The 19,441-nt window shown below is 39.5% G+C and overlaps 1 protein-coding gene across 2 annotated transcripts; it reads right to left on the bottom strand.

Moving 5' to 3' along the window:
• Positions 1-14,730: 14,730 nt before the first annotated feature.
• LOC103430917 (uncharacterized) lies at positions 14,731-19,073 on the bottom strand. Of its 2 annotated transcripts, none has more exons than XM_008369060.3 (10): positions 18,841-19,073; positions 18,185-18,449; positions 17,802-17,903; positions 17,441-17,610; positions 17,143-17,276; positions 16,858-17,035; positions 16,041-16,614; positions 15,776-15,888; positions 15,430-15,673; positions 14,731-15,244 (listed from the first exon to the last, which is right to left on the bottom strand). In XM_008369060.3, the coding sequence occupies exons 1-10, from the start codon at positions 19,035-19,037 to the stop codon at positions 15,011-15,013; spliced, it is 2,211 nt and encodes a 736-aa protein (XP_008367282.2). In that variant the 5' UTR covers positions 19,038-19,073; the 3' UTR covers positions 14,731-15,010. The 2 variants fall into 2 exon arrangements, with proteins under 2 accessions (XP_008367282.2, XP_008367283.2); XM_008369061.4 differs by having other exon boundaries at positions 15,075-15,255.
• Between the last annotated feature and the right edge of the window lie 368 nt (positions 19,074-19,441).

Here is a 19,441-nt window from a genome sequence, read left to right as displayed (position 1 = left end):
TCAGTCATTTTTAGCGATAGTTCCTTAAAAAAGCTATCTCTTGTTTAGTATAAAAGCTCTGCTGTAATACCCTGGAAAATTTAAAATATGTGATTATGTGGAATTTTTTATCGATAAGTGGAAATGACGAAAATGCCCTGGGGGTGCTAAATGTAATTTTACGAGGATGGAATTTTATCCTCATATAATTTGTCATGTTTCTTAACATATTTGGATAGAGTTCGATCCTACGAGTGCATAGGTGAAAACCGTTCGTGAAACAGAGTTATAACGAAGAAGTTAATAATGATTGAAGTTGAGGGCAAAATAATGATTTTGCCATTAAATTGAATGGCTCCAGATCTTCTTTAGAAATGGGAATGCCACGTGTGTGGTTGTGATGAAGAGGGAGGTAGAGAAAAGAGAGAAAGGAAGGTTCGGATGGCCCAATCATGAAGGGGGAAAGGATGAGAAAGGAGGGAAAAATGGAAAAGATAGATAACTGGATCCCCTATGACCTGTGACTCGACCCGGCCATATCTCTCAACTCCGGCCACCGTTAACGACGGGGCCGATATCAAATTACTCCTCTCTTCAAACCCAGTCGAGCCCTTACCTTAATTTCACCTATGGGTTATCATGTGTGACGAATGGAGCATAAGAACCTCTCGGGCCCGACAAAACCCTAGGGTAGCTACTTCCATTTCCGGTAACGATCATGGTGGCGCACCACCTGGGGTTGGTAGCCCTTCCTAGCAGGAGTAAAACTTGACAAAAATCATGGTCATCGGACCTTTGACGAAGGAGCGGCGAGGCTCGAAAGATTTCGGCCACCCTGCCATTTCTTGCGATTTTCCGGCCACTGCCCGGTAGAATTGGACTTCGGCCCAGGTATGAAAGTTGTTTCTCTCATTGAAATCTACAACCCTATAAAATTTGGTAATTTTGAGAGTTAGTCAGAATTTGGGGTTTCTGTTCGTCGGAAACCGTCACGCACAGCGGCGCATGGCCAGTGAGCCGATACCATCTTTTAAAGCAAATTTTGATATTCTGAAACCATATTTGATATGCTTTTGGTGTGATTCACTTGTTTGAACCTAGTTAGTGATTGTTAGTCACTTGAATGATTTTTGGAAATGAGTTAGAAATTGAATTTGTGAACTACGAATGACTTAATTCCTTAGTAGGGTATGTAGGCAGTCTAACGATAAGGTTAGATGCAGCCATAATAAAATACATGAGATTAATCTTTTAGTGAAATTTGCTAAGTGATGCGAAATATATAAGCACACAAATTAAACCCTCTTTTTATCAATTGTAGTAAAGTATGTAAGTAGGGATCGTTCTAGGCCGGGGATTAGGAGGGATTACTAAATCACTTGGAAACTGACTTGAAAACGTAAAAACAAAGTTTAAAACACTAACTAGACTCAAAGAATGCAAAACTATACTTTAAAACACTAAAACAAACCAAAAGACTCAAAACAGCCCCTAAACATTCAAAACTACCTTAAACACACAATTTGGGCAGTTTTGGGACTCTAACACAAACTTGGACGAATTTTGGTTTTCTAATGAACTAAAACACTTAAAAACATAATCTAAGACAAGTTCTAATTAATATGACTCAAAGAAATAAGATGGGATTGATTTTGGATGAAAATAATTAAATTAAGACAAGAACAAAGTAAACAAATTCTTAGACAAATTTAAGTGAATCAAAACAGATTGTAAAATGAATTTGAATGAAACTTATGGATGGAAGATTAGCTAGGAGGTTCTTCTCCACATATGTCACACTTGCATACAAAACGATTTCCAGTTGCTTTTCGATAAGCTATGAATACTCAACGCCCCAAATTAACCGTGAATTGCACTAATTAACCCTCAGTTTTTTCCACAAGTTATTAGGTTGGATGATTGCATACGACAACCCAAAACATTCCCTACAAGTTCCCTACATGAATTGCATAATAGAGATACAAGCAAGAATCATTAAGTTCTATGAAAAACATAAGCATTGACGAGGCACTCGTTACTATGATTTGCATGAAACTTATGCCAAGAGTTTACTTAACGTGATTGTGACTAGCAACCTTCACTACTTGTGAATATAAGTTTATAACGATTAGGTGAAACTCCCTTATATTCTAGCGTCAAATTCATACATGAAAATTAAGCGTGCACTCTTAACCAACATACACAAATTAGTTTTTATATGAACGGATAAGTAAATTGAATTCACAACTTATGAATCACAACTGGATGTAATCAAATCATATTGCAAGTATGAACATAGTTTCGAATCACCCCCTAACTAAGAGGGGTTTAGTTCCTCATACTCACAAAGCAAAGATACATAAATTTAGACATTAAAATCAAAGGAAAGAAAACACCTAAAATGCTCCAACTTGGTAGCAAGTGCATCCAAGATTGCTCCTTTCCCTTGCTTGCGGCAGATTGGGTTATGGACAGATTTTGGGTAGTTTTATGATGTAGAATGGATGGGGAATGGTATGGAAGGGTTTAGGGTGAGTGTGGAGGAGTGTTTGATGGTTGGAGGGTGGTGGAGAACTAGGCAAAGAGGGTGGAAGAAGGTGGAGTGGCTGTTATGTTTTCTAGGCACTAGAATGGTGTTTTTGGGGTGTTTTTCTTCCTAGGGTGTGTATGGACGAATTTTTGTGATAAAATGATGAATATGGGGGATTGTCCTCTGGCCAAGGGGTGTAAACATGTATTTATAGGCCCCAAAAACCTTAGAAAATCAGGTTAGGTTAAGGATGAAATGCATGGCAATTTGTGTGTGTGGTGTGCAATGGTCCAAGGGTGAAAATGAAGTAATGATGCAAAGTGTGAAGGGTAAAATGGAGTGGTGTTGTAGCTAGGGAGCATGAATGATTGTGTACATTGCATAGAGATGGAAAAGGAGGTGAAATGTGTCAACAAATGGGTCAAAGGTGCAACAACATGTGTTGCACATGGCATTGGATTCCAAATGTGAATGATGGAGCATCAATTGGTGCATGTAATGGATGTAAATGTTGTCTAAAATCTAATGAGTGAAGGGAACAAGAGGTATCAAGCAATTGAGTGTAATAATTAAATGAATTGAAGCATGAAATTAGAAATTATGTAGGGGACAAGAGTGATCAAGCATGGCATGGAATCCAAAGGGAATTCTATGTGGTTTGCATGGCAAGGAATGCAAGTTGGGGTGACAGATTTTTTTGGGCTGTTTTCTTCATCTTTTGGACCATAATTCTTCATATTCTTGGCCTCTTTAGTTCTTAAATTCGTCCATCCACTTGGCCCATGCATTTGCTATCCATTCCAAGCCCGAAACATGCTCCAAAGGCCTCCAAAATGCATCTTCTTGCATACTTTGTACTTAGAGTCTGAAAACACACAAAAATAACTTTAAACACTAAAATAACTAAGGAAATACAACGTAAATGCACAAGAACAAGCTAACTAAGTCGCATAAATATGCTCCTATCAAATTCCCCCACACTTAGCTTTTGCTAGTCCTCGAGCAAACAAAGAAATAAAACGAAACAAAACAAATAAAATACAACCTAAACCTTCCAACATTTGCCTCAGGGATTCCAATGCATATGACATGTTAAAAATCATTATCCCCACAGATTTGAATCATCTTCACACTTAAACATGTACTTAATCATAGTCACTGCTTACTTGTTCACAATTAATCGATTAAAACAATGTTTTTGATGTAGTAACATGCCTTAGAGAATTTACTCAATTCCTTTCAAAGTATGCACTCAATTTTCACTCAGATTTTCTAACTACACACCCTATACTAGTTATATGTGAGAAGATTGATGTAGATATGAAAACGAACGCTCACATATATGTATCACAAAGAAAGCAATTTCTGGAGTTAATAAGCAAGTTTAGATATGATCTCATGAATGAAATGCTACTACTTAGATGCGAGAACCAGTGACACCATATGCTCATACCAAATTCAAACTCCACATATTGAAACGCATGACACTCAAGATGAAGTTAAGGGTTGTAACGGGGCTTGGGGTGATGGCTAAAAAATGAAGGATAAGGATAACAATCGTTCTTAAAGCAATAGCAAGTAAAGTAATGAAATTGAAACTTAGAATTCACTTAGATTGCAGAAATCAGCTTTTAGACACGAAGGGAAAATTCAAGCAATAATTAGGGCCGAATTCTATGTTTTGGACCCTTTCTTCAACAAGCAGCACTTTTAAAACTCTTTTTCGCATATTTTTCAACTCTTTTTTTTTTTTTTTTTTTTTTTTTTTTTTCAACTCTTCTTTTCTTTTCAACAAGCATAATAACTCACACTTCCCCCACACTTGTTTTCTGCCATACATTAATCAAAAGAAATTCAATTTGAATCATGTTTTACTATGCTTCAAAAACAAGGGTATGGATGGTCCTAAACTAGGCTAGGTAAGGATAATGTGGTTTAACAAAGAATGTAGGCTATCAAGGCTCAATGGGGTTAACTTAAACATATAACGATATGGGATACATGGCAGTTTGGCTTTGGTGGTGGTAACTACACAACTTCATCTTGAATATGTTTTATGCAAATCAATAGCATGCTTTGAATGAAATAGGCATGAGTTCTAGCATTTGGAACTAAATGATGAAACGCCTTCTAAGTAATAACCAAGCAAAGAATAATGAGATCATGCAACGACTTTAGAAAACAAGAATGCACAGATTTTAACTCTCCAAATAAACGTTTAAGCTCAAGTCTCACAAGGTTGTAGCGTTAGTTTGAGTTCTTTCCTTCAAGCATGTTACAAAAACTAATTTTTTTTTTCTTTTATGATTACATGTGATTTCATAAGTTATAACCACAACCACGCATAAATAAAGAGTAAATCAAACGTTCATCCATGTTTATAACTCTCTTTAACAGTCATGCAATTACAAACCGAATCCTCATCATTGTGTTGGAAAGTACCCTAAGACACAAATAAGCGCACAAAAACAACTCTTTTTTTGGATTTTCAAAAACAATTTTTCAAATTTTTATGAATTTTCGGATTTTTATGTCAAAACACACTGAAACACTCCAAAACAGCTTAAAAAAAAATACTTAAAACAACAAGGAACAACACTAGAAGTAATGGGTGATAAATTTCTACGAATTTCATGCAAAACAATGGTTACCCCCCACACTTAAATCAAACATTGTCCTCAATGTTTTAAGCATATACTCACACCAAAAACAAGCAAATAATAAACGACAAATAAACATGACAAATATGGCAAAGTAAAAACCAGACAGAGTAGAGTTTAAGAATGCAAATTTGGTTTTGGAGATAGTTGATCTTGTTGACTTTCCACAGCTTTGATCTTGAACTGGATTGGAATTGTACGGCGAAGCTTTTCTCTTTGGCGATGTTGCAATTCCTTATTTGTTCTCCAAGCAGATGTGGCAGCTTCTCTAGTTCTTCATCTCAGACTCCTTCCGCTGGGATGATTGTGCAAGCTGCATTCTTCTCTGCTTGTTTCTTCTGCACGACAGGCAGGCACGAGGGAGATGTGTTGGTCTGTTTCTTTCTTCAATCTTTCCAAGTGCCCACCTCTTGCTTTCTTTCTCCTTGTCCTTAGTTGAGGATGAATCAGCACGTTGTCTCCACATGCTTCGAGGTATCATCTTCACTTCCCTTATACGTGAGAGACGAAGCGGAAACATAAGATGATGAGTACTCGAGAGCAGGTGCTGGCTGGAGAAAGGACAGGGAGAAAGCATGATATGAGATACTCGTGCTCTCAACCTTTATGATATGAAATACTTGTGCTCTGGATGGGTTGTTTGCAGGGGTATCCCAGGGGATGAAAAATACAGAGTGACTTGAGAGGGTTTGTTGGAAAGCCATTTCAGAGAGGATGAAGGGTTAAGTGAGGCTGAAAGTTGGGTGAGATTGCTTCACTTTGAAGTTCAACATTTATAGAATTTTCTTAATGGCTGGGAAGGCATTGTTCCATTACTCGTGTCGGCAAGCCTGGGATAATTTAACAGTAGTTTCCACGTGCATTCCGCTTCTCCAAAAAATTTCGACAGATTGCGCGTGATTTACGCAACGCAGATGTGCAAATTGATAGATGCTGACACGTCTCGATAAAGCAGAGGTCTCTTTAATATCCGGAATTTACGCTTCGAGTTCTAAGCTTCGTTGAGGGCAGAGATTGCATGTGACAAGTGCTGACGAGGCTGAGAGAGACAGATGGTTGGAATCGGTGCTTCGACAGACTGCCCGTGATTTTCGCAAAGCTGAGTTGCGTGTGATGGGTGCTGACGAGGCTGAGACAGTTGACACTCTTCGGTATCTGGAATTGGTGGTTTGTGAGCAAGCCCAACTTTTGAGAAAGATGGCGCCTCTTCGATCTCCGAATGGCTTCTTCGATTTCTGAGCTCACCTCTTCGATCTCTGAAATCCCATCGCGTGCTGATTTTTATAGAGGTATGCAGGACGTTCAAAGCACTCTTGAATTTCTGCCTGTAAAAACTCCCATTTTGCACTTTTACGATCTTGACTTGTCCGATCTCCTCTTTCTTTAACACCTCTGAAAAATGTATGGCCCTTCCGACCGTCGTTTTGACTTGAACCTTAGTGAAGGAGCAGCCCCTCCTTCTCCAGACAACATATGGCGTCCGTCCTTCATATCCCCTACTGGTCCTCTTACCGTTGGGGATTCGGTGATGAAAAATGACATGACCGCTGCGGTGGTGGCCCGGAACCTTGTCACCCCCAGAGATAACAGACTGCTCGCTAGACGGTCTGATGAATTGGCGGTTAAGGAATCTCTGGCTCTTAGCGTGCAGTGTGCGGGTTCTGTGTCCAACATGGCCCAACGCCTATTTGCTCGAACCCGTCATGTTGAATCGTTGGTGGCTGAAATACAGAGTCTCAAAGAGGAGATTAGAGGACTCAAGCATGAAAATAAACAATTGCACAAGCTTGCACACAATTATGCCACAAACATGAAGAGGAAAATTGACCAGCTACAGGAAACTGATGGTCAGATTTTACTTGATCACCGGAGGTTTGTGGGTTTGTTCCAACCGCATCTGCCTTCGTCTTCTTGGGCGGCACCGCGTAGTGAAGCTCCAACTGATCAACCTCTAATACCTCCTCCTTCCGTGGCCCCACCGACTGCTGAGACTCCGCCGACTACTGCAACTCCGCCGACTACTGCGACCTCTCCCAAGCAACCTTTGTGAAGGCTTTCTCTTGTATTATGCTATGTTTCTTTATTTCCCAGTTTGCTGTTCATTTCCACGAAGTTTAATTTTAAAATCCTTTGCATATTTGTTAATGTTTCAAAATAGAAAGTCACAACCAAAAATAATTAAACAAGTAATAAAATTGACAATCAAGCAGAATAAATGGGTTGCCTCCCTTAAAGCGCTTGCTTTAACGTCTTCCAGCCGGACGATGAACACAATTACTCCCCACTGGAGCCCACGGCATGCAAGGGAATGTCCTCCACAACATGCTCAACAAAGTTCTCATAGATTACATCCTTGAACGGAAATGGATAGTGATGTTTGTTGATGGGTGCGTTGTGTTGCCTAAGGTTCATGTTCATACGCCCACCATCGGGGATTTGCTTGGGTACCTGCACCAAAGAAGGGAACCACCTATCAACTTTAATGGAAATTGGATTTGGATTAGGTGGCTTACCTATGTGTTGTGATGAAGTGGCAGCAATGTGAACATTCTTCCCCATGGTGCATTCGGCCAATTTGAGCATTTTGAGAGCAGTGGCCGTATGGTCCTTGTGCGCCACTCCAATTCCCTCGTCTTGCATGGTTCTTGATGCATCCTTTGTGCCTAGTGCTGAATGGTCCGGTACTATATTTTCTATTTTATCAATGGCACAACAAGAATGAACAACATTAGGAGTCTCAATGGATTCAGAAATTTTAAAACTAATCATGTCACCACCAAATGCCATAGTTACTAATCCTTTGGCCACATCAATCTTCGTTTGATCCGTTTTCATGAATGGCCTTCCAAGGAGGATGGGCAATGAAGGGGCATGGTCTGATTCATCCATTTCGAGAACATAAAAATCCGCTGGGAAGACTAAATGATCAACCTGCACTAAAACGTCTTCCAAAACTCCCTTTGGATAAGCGTTAGATCTATCGGCCAATTGTATGATTACACCATCATTTTTCAATGCTCCTAAGTTCATAGATGCATAAATGGAATATGGCATAACATTTATAGAAGCACCTAAATCAAGCATGGCAGATTTGAAACGGGTATTACCAATGACACACGGAATTGTAAAACTTCCCGGATCTTTGCATTTGGGGGGTAGTTTATGTTGCAAGATGGCAGAGACATTCTCACTTACATGTACCACCTCTTTCTCCCGGACACGTTTCTTTGTTGTACAAAGCTTCTTTAAACACTTGGCATACTTCGGGATTTGCTTTATGGCATCAAGGAGGGGAATGTTGACTTGCACCTTTCTAAACGTCTCTAGAACATCTTTTTCCTCCTCTTCGTTCTTTGATTGCAAAAATCTGCTAGGAAATGGGACATTCAAAGGAAAAACATTAGTAGGAATTGAATTTAACACATTCGTACCCTTATTGGACAGATTTGAAGGTTTAGGGGCCATGGACACTTGCGGCATAAGCGTGTCCACCTTTGCCGTGGGTGGGCATGCTTTCTCCTCCTCAAATTGAAGTTTTTCATCCTCTTTGTGACCTGTTTTTGATGAAGAACCTGCCCCAATCTCTTTTCCACTTCTCAAGAGTATGGCCTTTGCACTTTCAAAGCCTCCATTCGGGTTTGGAATGGTAGAACTAGGAAGCCTTCCTTGGTCTTTAATCTGCCCAACAACGTCGGCAATCTGCCCCATTTGTTTCTCTAGTTGGTCCACTCTTTTGTTTTGATTTTCCTGCCCATTAGTCAAAGTGGTTAGTAACTTAACAAGTGTATCATTATCCAAAGCATTACCTGAATTATTTGGGGCAGATTGTGGTTGGACTTGAGGGGGTGCGTATGGGTTGTTGTAGAAGCCCGGGGGTTGTTGCCTAAAGCCTTCTTGTGGTTGGGCTTGTTGTGGCTCTCTCCATTTGAAGTTTGGATGGTCTCTCCACCCCGGATTATACGTGTTGGAGTATGGATCATGTCTTGGCTGATTTTGGCTTTGAAACCCAATGGCATTAGCACTCTCCCATCCACCATTCTCGATGAGTTGAGGACACTTTTCGGAAGCATGTCCTTGGATAGAACATACGCCACACACTATGGGTCCTTGAATCTTCATTCCCTCGGCCATCTGTGAAATAATAGAAGTAAGATTAGCTAACTGAGATTGAATATTGGATGCGGAACTTACCTCATGCACTTGTTGCCGTGGGGGTCCTCTTTGGCCTACACCCTCGTATTGTTGAGCGTTCAATGCTCGATTAGCAATCAAGATTTTTGCAGCCATGGGCGTTTTGTCTACCAATGCTCCACCCGCCGAGGCATCGAGCATTTGACGTTCTAGTGGTAGGAGCCCTTCGTAGAAGTATTGCAAAAGTAATTCCTCCTTCATCTGATGCTGTGGATAAGAAGCAACAAGTGATTTAAATCGTTCATAATATGTAGGAAAAGACTCACCTTCATCTTGTTGAATTCCACTTATTTTTTTACGAAGAAGAATGATGCGAGAAGTTGGGAAAAATTTCTCCAGAAACGCCCTCTTCATACTCTCCCAAGATGTAACTGTACCGGGAGCCAATTCGTATAACCAATCCTTGGCTTTGTCCATTAAAGAGAATGGAAAAGCCTTCATCTTTAAAATACTTCCGTCAACGGTAACTGGAGTCATACTTGAGCACACCACTTCAAATTCTTTCAAATGTTTGTTCGGATCCTCCATGGACAGCCCATGGAACTTTGGAATGTGGTGGAGCAAACTTGACTTTAACTCGAACTCTTCGGTTTTACCTTGAGCAGCCGTGGGATATTGGATACACAATGGTGCGGCATTAACCAAACCCGAGGCGGCAAGCTCCTTGAGCGTACGGTTGTCCATGGCTATACCTTGCTCTTCTCCACCCACTTGTGCCGTGGCCTTCTCTTCAACCTCAACTTCTTGCTCTTCTAATTCAGGCTTGGGACTACGAGGATTAGACTCTTGCAATTTCTTTTTCCTTCTCAAAGTCATCTCAAAATCACCGTCAAAGTCGGAGATATGCTCACTAACAGGTTGTGAGCTACGGGTCATAAACTAGTACCTGCACACAAGAGCAACAAAGTTAATAACCAACTTAAGAGACTCGGCACAAGTAAGGAATTAAGGTGCCTATACACGGCACACACACACACACGGTGCAAAATTTAAAAACAAAACAAACAAGAAAAACTAAACAATTTAAACAAGACTCAAGACAAGGGATTAGCGACTTTGCTAATCCCCGGCAACGGCGCCAAAAATTTGGTGCGTAAAATAACTAAACACACAAATTAACCATCTTTTTGACAATTGTAGTATAGATGTAAGTAGGGATCGTTCTAGGTCGGGGATTAGGAGGGATTGCTAAATCACTTGGAAACTGACTTGAAAACGTAAAAACAAAGTTTAAAACACTAACTAGACTCAAAGAATGCAAAACTATACTTTAAAACACTAAAACAAACCAAAAGACTCAAAACAGCCCCTAAACATTCAAAACTACCTTAAACACACAATTTGGGCAGTTTTGGGACTCTAACACAAACTTGGACGAATTTTGGTTTTCTAATGAACTAAAACACTTAAAAACATAATCTAAGACAAGTTCTAATTAATATGACTCAAAGAAATAAGATGGGATTGATTTTGGATGAAAATAATTAAATTAAGACAAGAACAAAGTAAACAAATTCTTAGACAAATTTAAGTGAATCAAAACAGATTGTAAAATGAATTTGAATGAAACTTATGGATGGAAGATTAGCTAGGAGGTTCTTCTCCACATATGTCACACTTGCATACAAAACGATTTCCAGTTGCTTTTCGATAAGCTATGAATACTCAACGCCCCAAATTAACCGTGAATTGCACTAATTAACCCTCAGTTTTTTCCACAAGTTATTAGGTTGGATGATTGCATACGACAACCCAAAACATTCCCTACAAGTTCCCTACATGAATTGCATAATAGAGATACAAGCAATAATCATTAAGTTCTATGAAAAACATAAGCATTGACGAGGCACTCGTTACTATGATTTGCATGAAACTTATGCCAAAAGTTTACTTAACGTGATTGTGACTAGCAACCTTCACTACTTGTGAATATAAGTTTATAACGATTAGGTGAAACTCCCTTATATTCTAGCGTCAAATTCATGCATGAAAATTAAGCGTGCACTCTTAACCAACATACACAAATTAGTTTTTATATGAACGGATAAGTAAATTGAATTCACAACTTATGAATCACAACTGGATGTAATCAAATCATATTGCAAGTATGAACATAGTTTCGAATCACCCCCTAACTAAGAGGGGTTTAGTTCCTCATACTCACAAAGCAAAGATACATAAATTTAGACATTAAAATCAAAGGAAAGAAAACACCTAAAATGCTCCAACTTGGTAGCAAGTGCATCCAAGATTGCTCATTTCCCTTGCTTGCGGCAGATTGGGTTATGGACAGATTTTGGGTAGTTTTATGATGTAGAATGGATGGGGAATGGTATGGAAGGGTTTAGGATGAGTGTGGAGGAGTGTTTGATGGTTGGAGGGTGGTGGAGAACTAGGCAAAGAGGGTGGAAGAAGGTGGAGTGGCTGTTATGTTTTCTAGGCACTAGAATGGTGTTTTTGGGGTGTTTTGCTTCCTAGGGTGTGTATGGACGAATTTTTGTGATAAAATGATGAATATGGGGGATTGTCCTCTGGCCAAGGGGTGTAAACATGTATTTATAGGCCCCAAAAACCTTAGAAAATCAGGTTAGGTTAAGGATGAAATGCATGGCAATTTGTGTGTGTGGTGTGCAATGGTCCAAGGGTGAAAATGAAGTAATGATGCAAAGTGTGAAGGGTAAAATGGAGTGGTGTTGTAGCTAGGGAGCATGAATGATTGTGTACATTGCATAGAGATGGAAAAGGAGGTGAAATGTGTCAACAAATGGGTCAAAGGTGCAACAACATGTGTTGCACATGGCATTGGATTCCAAATGTGAATGATGGAGCATCAATTGGTGCATGTAATGGATGTAAATGTTGTCTAAAATCTAATGAGTGAAGGGAACAAGAGGTATCAAGCAATTGAGTGTAATAATTAAATGAATTGAAGCATGAAATTAGAAATTATGTAGGGGACAAGAGTGATCAAGCATGGCATGGAATCCAAAGGGAATTCTATGTGGTTTGCATGGCAAGGAATGCAAGTTGGGGTGACAGATTTTTTTGGGCTGTTTTCTTCATCTTTTGGACCATAATTCTTCATATTCTTGGCCTCTTTAGTTCTCAAATTCGTCCATCCACTTGGCCCATGCATTTGCTATCCATTCCAAGCCCGAAACATGCTCCAAAGGCCTCCAAAATGCATCTTCTTGCATACTTTGTACTTAGAGTCTGAAAACACACAAAAATAACTTTAAACACTAAAATAACTAAGGAAATACAACGTAAATGCACAAGAACAAGCTAACTAAGTCGCATAAATATGCTCCTATCACTAAGAAAAGGAATTTGGGGCCTATCTTAGTAATTAGCTTCCGAATTAGAAATTTTGGGTCGTTACATCTGCTACCTCCCTTGTGTTGTAGTATCAATTTTCTCGTGTAAACTTGTTTACCATCCATCCCTCTTTAGCATATAAGCCCTGTAAATTCAAAGAGAAGTAACTGCAAGAAGTTCAATTTTGCCAGATAAGGTGAAATTTTGCCCGAAGCTCTTTGTTTGTTTTATGAATTAGTAGAACTACTGTGTAGTATACTTTTCAATATGTATTCAAGTCATTTCCACCTGTGTTGTCATTTTGAGAGTCCTATTTGCATATGGATCTGGTTAACTTAATGGATATGTTTTCATTAAGAGCAATATAGAACCAAACAAATGACTTAAAGGACTCTGGACTTCCTCCATTCGAACATACAAGATCATGAATTAAAAGTCCTTGTTTACAAGGCAAGAAAAAGAAAATGCAGACTTAACCCATATGTGACAATCATTTCATAACAAGAAGTTTGAGTAACTTGGGGTGCAAGTAATCGACTTAAAACACACTTGTTCTACATCTGCTATACTAAGATAGCAGTGGCACGCCTATCACTTAGTTAGTTTTGGTTGCGAGCCTCAAGGCCTACATCTAAGGCCCTACAAAGACACCTTTCATAACTAACTTTGTTCTCTTCTTGTAGCACATCAACAAGCAAGAGCCCGACTACACATCCAAAGTGCCAATTCCTTGGGAAGCTGTGTTGAGGTCCGAGGAGCCTTCTCTAGAGAAATTTTTACCCGAACACAAATGGTGTGACGAGGACGAGGAAGGTGAGACTTGTAACTTGTTTTTGTTCGTCAAGTTTCGATTTTCGTAAATTGGGTTGTTTTGTTTTAGCTTTTTGTTTGGTATTGGTTTATTTTTCGAAATTTTATCATGTTTTGATTGATGGGGTTCATCTGGTTATGATTTTGTCTAACCAATTTGTGATTTTGAGGTGAATAGCGAACCGCCGAAATGAATTTTTGGATAGGGAAGGTTATTTAGGATGGAATGTGAAAAAATGAGCCCAAGGTGGCATAAAGTTGATAGCTTGTGTCTTGTGAACTATCTGGAATTTTGATCAAACATATTAAGATATATGAGCCCATGTAAAGGCTCTAGTTTGGCAAGTAGAATCATATGTCTTGCCTTTTCTCGTTCATGCGCTTGTTGTTGTTTGTCCGAGTAGTGAGTGATCGAAAGGAGAGAAGCAGGACTATCTGGTGATTTCGTCCGCTCACTATGGAATGCTCTGTAAGTGTATTTTTCCTCCTTGTCCGTTGGTGATGTTAGTCGCAGTTAATCTTACAGAAGTAAGTGCATTTGGTGATTTTTGCTGCTGAGTCCTTACGAAGAGTTCCGCAAAGTTTCTTTTACTAAGATAATGTGGTGGCACACTGGTTTCAGTCGGTGGTGGAACGAATTAGAGTGAGTCATATGAAGAGTGTTGGAAATGTTAAAAGTGTTGCATCTGCATCTCTTTCTCACGGTTCTTTAACCCCCGGTTTTGGATTGTTTACAGATCTTCCGGACCTGGAGAAGGCGAGAATGTAGGAAAATGGTGCTGAAGTAGTGAGTAACAAGCAACGATATGGGATGGACGGCAAGCGACTCTTATTATGTAGATCAGAATAGAGGGAAAGCTCGTTAAACTTGATGGAAGGCAGAATACTTTGCTTTTGACATGACATGACAGATCCTCTTGCTCTAAACTTGGTATTCTGTTTGGTTCGAACTCGAAGGTTTCACATACAATGTGGACCTGTTGACTGCCGTAGTTCATCTTTGATGACCAGAAAGAGCAGAATGGTCGGCAAAAAATTGGAACGATGAGAACAAAGAGAAAATCCGTGAGTATTAGACCCTGAACTTGTAACAACGTGACACAATGGTCACTTAGATTAACTTCAGTAGAACTTTTGTCCCTTATTGCCGCTTTAAACACTTAATTTAGATGAAAGTTGTAACGACGCTGTTATCCATTGCCCCACGTTATGACAAATTCAAGGACCAATATTGAGCTGAGAGACCGAAACTCACAGTTCGACTAAAATTCAGAGACCGATACTTCAATTATTATTAACATTACCAGTTTTGCTGTAATGAAAGTATGACAATAACAACATTCATTTATAATCTATAGGTCTTGATGATGATATTTATTTACACATGGCCACACATGCAAGCTACCCTTCTTCTGTATGCATATACCGCAATGTCGAAAGGAAATTGGGGAATCCACGACAAACCGGATGCAGAAGCGCAACGGAAACTATTTCGGGCAGTTGCAGTCGGAAGCAGACTTATTTAGTCTGTCTTGGACTCTCGAGTCTGGACAACACGGACAGGAATGACTGGAATTGAATCCCACCATTCTCTTAGTCGTCTGTTGCTTTGGTTCTCCCCCTTACTCGTACCTATTCTTGATGCCAATGTCGAAGAGAAGCAACAAACTATGGCTGCCATTATAATGAACTTCACCGGAACCACCGCCAAAAATATTGCGATGGCACTCAACAACACCATCGCCGCATTTGCATGCTGCAACAACACTTTAAGTTTGTTAATTGGATTGATCAATCTCTTACATGCATGAAAAAAGTCGGCAGGACATAAGCATTGCGACATTTGAGCCTCGAAATTAAGAGTATTTTCAGACTGTTGCTACTAAAGTTATGCACATAGTGAGTTGTAGAAATGAACATATAGCTTGGCTGCATAAATACCTTGCGAGCCTTCGAAATATATATGGACCACAACTTCAATATCGAAACATTTGCTATCTGCACCATCTCATGCACAGTTTGCATTCCATGTTGAGCAGACACTATGCTTTCTATTGTACTCTGGTCCGAGGCGGTGCACACGACTATCTCATTGCATTTTATATCAAGTCTTTGCCGTCTTGCTCTAACCATCTTTGCAACCAGCGAAATGAAGAAAGCAGCTATTGCTTTGCCAACCCACTCCCTGCATATCAGGAAGAAATTATTTTTAACTAAGTCTCATTCACCAACTTCGAATTTTATTAAGCTTACGTAGCACTGCAGCTAGATAGAGAACGAGACTTACTGATAGGTGACTATTAAAGCCACAGAAACCACAGTGAGAGTGGTTGACGGTCTTTCCCATGCGAGTACTTCTTCAAACCAAGGCACTGAATTCCTAAGGGGCCTTAGTAGCTCCTACACAATAAACGAAGTCAGATGATTGTAGTGAGGATGTCTGCGAAGGTACATGTGCGGAGGAAAATTAAGCTTAATATAAACAAGGATATTTCCGCCGTTGGATAGATGGAAGTTGCTCTAGAGTGATATAGACGGGGTTAGATACTTGCCAAAAAGGTAGTAGCACTTTCACTGATTCCCTCCTCTTTAAGTTCCTTTGTGGTAGCTTTGGCAATAGCAATTTCCTTTTCTTCCTCTCTTGCTTGATTAATTGCTGTTTCTAGTAAGGAACTGTCTTCGACTTGACCGCTTGGAGTTGGGGTTGCACTTTCGCTGCTGCCTACTTCTGTCTCTTGAACTAAACTTGAGATGATCATTGACTCTAACAAGTTCATGCTCCTTAGGATTGAACTAGCACTACATGGATGCCCGCTATTTCCCTTCTTAAGACTCTCCGCAAGCTCCTCCAGGACATAATCTCCCTTCGGTATCTCATCGAACAAAGAAAAAATTAAGAACCTTGTTGGTGGAGGGGGTGATATTCTCAGCATTTCTCTTGCTGCATGGAGCCTTGTTATTGCTAGGATTGTCCTTGAATGCATCTCCCATGCTTGTATCGGACAGTTTATCTCATACTTTGCTAGGAAACGATGCATCAACATAATCTCCTTGGAGAGGGCAAGCCAATGGTCCCGCCTTGTAGAGCTTGTTATCTCAGGGAACTCCAGAATAATCCCCTCTGATCTACAAAATTGGTGAAACAAATCATTAATCTATAACAACAATATCAAGATTCTAACGAACTTCGTGTGGTTGTGTTTCTGTTTGGTTGATGTGGCATCAGGAGGACTAGAAACCCTAGCGAAGATTTTGGTATTTCAGTGTGTCAAATACTAGTTTCTACACAAGCGAGACATAGATCGATTAGCTATATGGTGCTTTGGGTTAGACTAAAATATGAATGCAGTGCAGAGTATATGTCCTTACAATTCAGGAGACTCGTAAATTATAGCCTTGTCAAAAAGTGGAGCACCCCATGGCCCTGTTGAAGCTGGCTTCACCGTTTGCTCCACATCCCTTGTAAGGTCTATTTTAAGAGCATCTTCATACGTTAATACTCCAGAAGCCTCGAAATAGAGTGCGTAATTTGTTAGTGTAAGCCTACCTGAAATACCGATGCATGGCTAGCCATATCAAATCGATTGCTTAATTATGGGGAACAGAAACTACATATAAGATTGAGATGATCAATGTTCTCTTTTCTAAACAAACCAGGCCAACTTGTTCCTCCAATGTGGCGCACTACTCGCTGTGTGCTAGCAGTTCCCTCGACGTGTAAAATGAATTCGTCGTCTGCAAGCTCCACACCCTTCGGTTTTGCATGTTTTACCAAATGTTTTATACATCTGTAAAATCAAAACAGTACAAAAAGGGAAAAGTTGTAACATGTTATTATTCCAAATGGAAGGTTCAATTAAGGTATTAAAGAGGGCCTCTAACAATATTAGCTGCTTATTGAGTATGCGTCGACGTATCATACAAACGAAATATATGGTTATAGATGCATCACCTATCAATTTCCTTTAAATATTTGTTGTAGGATGGAAAATGGAGCCGGTTTCCTGTAGACGCCGTTAAAGTTTCAAAGGTAAATCTCCCATTGACAACATCTGTAACTAGTGGAACCAGCGACCCCATCCAAACAAATGCATCTTCTCCAACATCTTTCTCGTTATCAACCTGCCAGACAGTAGGTGAAGAATGAATAGAAACAAAACATAATTATGACTGCAACGAGGAACAAAAGATTAGGGTTCGAGCAACGACCATTACTTTAACCTATAACTTAGTTCAGTCCAACTTTCCATCTCTCTACGTACGTAAACGAAATTACAAAACGAAATTAAATCTTAAGAAATGATATAGCTTACAAGAAGTGGCATGAGGTCTGAATAGAACAAAGGGACGTCATCTTGCTCCGAACGAAATTTTCCAGGTAATTTTTTCTCTTCTTTCTCCTTCGCTACGCACTCCTGCAAAACCCCAAAAATGTGACATTTAAAAAAAAAAAATATATATATTATTAAGAGAATGAGGGGGAATCGAAACTAATACAATAATTTAGGAGAGCGGGAGTTTCGAACCCGGGATGCATAAGTAAAAACCCAAAAAGCTATGTTTGAATGTATTATAGGGTAAATATGGTGGAGAAATTCAATACCAAATTTTTCACTTCAACATCATGATCATGTGGCTTAGCGAAATCACCGTTGGTATCAAAAGAAACAATCAAATTACGAACATAGTTAATTACCTCAAAAGATTCTTCGTCGGCAGAGGTAGGCATCTCCCAAGCGAGCATCATGTCGAAAGTGAAGCGGCTAAAAAATCCATTGGCAATCTTTTCCTCAATGGTTTTGCACATGTCACTACTCTGCAGAGCCTTGGCACTGCAAAATTCTACCAATTTCCTCCCATAACTATTACTGTTGTTATTAGCACCAACCGGCACCGTTTCATCCGTCTTCCATGTAGTTTCGAATTCCTCCACCAATTTATCCACCGGAGTTTCCAGTTTCCTGCACGTAATATAATATTAATTATATAACCACATAATAGGATTTAATCACAAAGCATGCATATACACACGATGTAGACGTAGCCCCATTGGTTTGGCTACAACAGATGTGCTCTCTCCTGTGCCCTCGACATGCGCGGTTTATAGTAGTTTAAAGTAGAGTAGTGATTTGTATAAAAAAGACACTCATCTATATATAAAAATATATAGTAAACATGGATTTGAACAACAAATGTGAATAATAATATTCGCAGGTGCACAGGAGATTGCATATGAAGAACAACAAATATGTTTATATATTGTTCTTCATATGAACAACAAATATGAAGAACAATATATAGTAAGCATGGATTCTATATACATGAATTGCATATTATATATAATGGACTTACAAGGCGCATTTTTGTACGACATCGTTTGCAATGGAGGAAAGATGCTTCAACCTCATTGTGGACATTGTTGGTTTTTTGCAGATCTGCAGAGAAATTAGACCAGAGTATTGTTTGGTTTTCAATAGGGAGGAAGCAGGAAGGAGGAGGGAGGAAGGAGAAGGAGATGGAGAGGCAGAGGCTGAGATGTGTTTCTGCATGGAGCTGCCACGTTTGGCTGGCCATGCAGCAGTTGCTGTTCCACCCACCTGTTGCACGTTGCTCGTTTCACTGAGGCTAACTTGGGCTGTCTTTCCATAACTTCTGGGTCTACTTGGGCCCAATTATCCAGAATTAGAAACCAACCACACTCTTGGCCCTATTCAACTCCATTGCCAACTAGTTGGTAATTAAGTTATGAAGATCATTTCTAAAGAAGCTATCAAACTTTAAATATAAAATTTAAATTTGACAGCTTTAAAGTTTCTCTCTCGACATAATATGTTAAATTTTAAACATAAAATAAAATTTTATATTTATTTTCTTTGCATTAATAATGAAAGAAAATGAATTACAAGGTATAATGAAAAGAAATTAAAAGGCAAGGCTTTAATCAGATAAAAAG

The sequence above is a fragment of the Malus domestica genome, chromosome 14, assembly GCF_042453785.1.
Source record: "Malus domestica chromosome 14, GDT2T_hap1".
NCBI lineage: Eukaryota > Viridiplantae > Streptophyta > Magnoliopsida > Rosales > Rosaceae > Malus > Malus domestica.
This window is presented reverse-complemented; position numbering and strand designations above follow the sequence as displayed.

Coding starts and splice junctions, on each gene's coding strand:
- LOC103430917 (XM_008369060.3), bottom strand. CDS start 19,037: ATGCAGAAACACATCTCAGCCTCTGCCTCTCCATCTCCTTCTCCTTCC. Junction 17,036..17,142: donor TGGAGGAACAAGTTGGCCTG/GTTTGTTTAGAA, acceptor TCGGTATTTCAG/GTAGGCTTACACTAACAAAT. Junction 15,889..16,040: donor AAAGTGCTACTACCTTTTTG/GCAAGTATCTAA, acceptor TTTATTGTGTAG/GAGCTACTAAGGCCCCTTAG.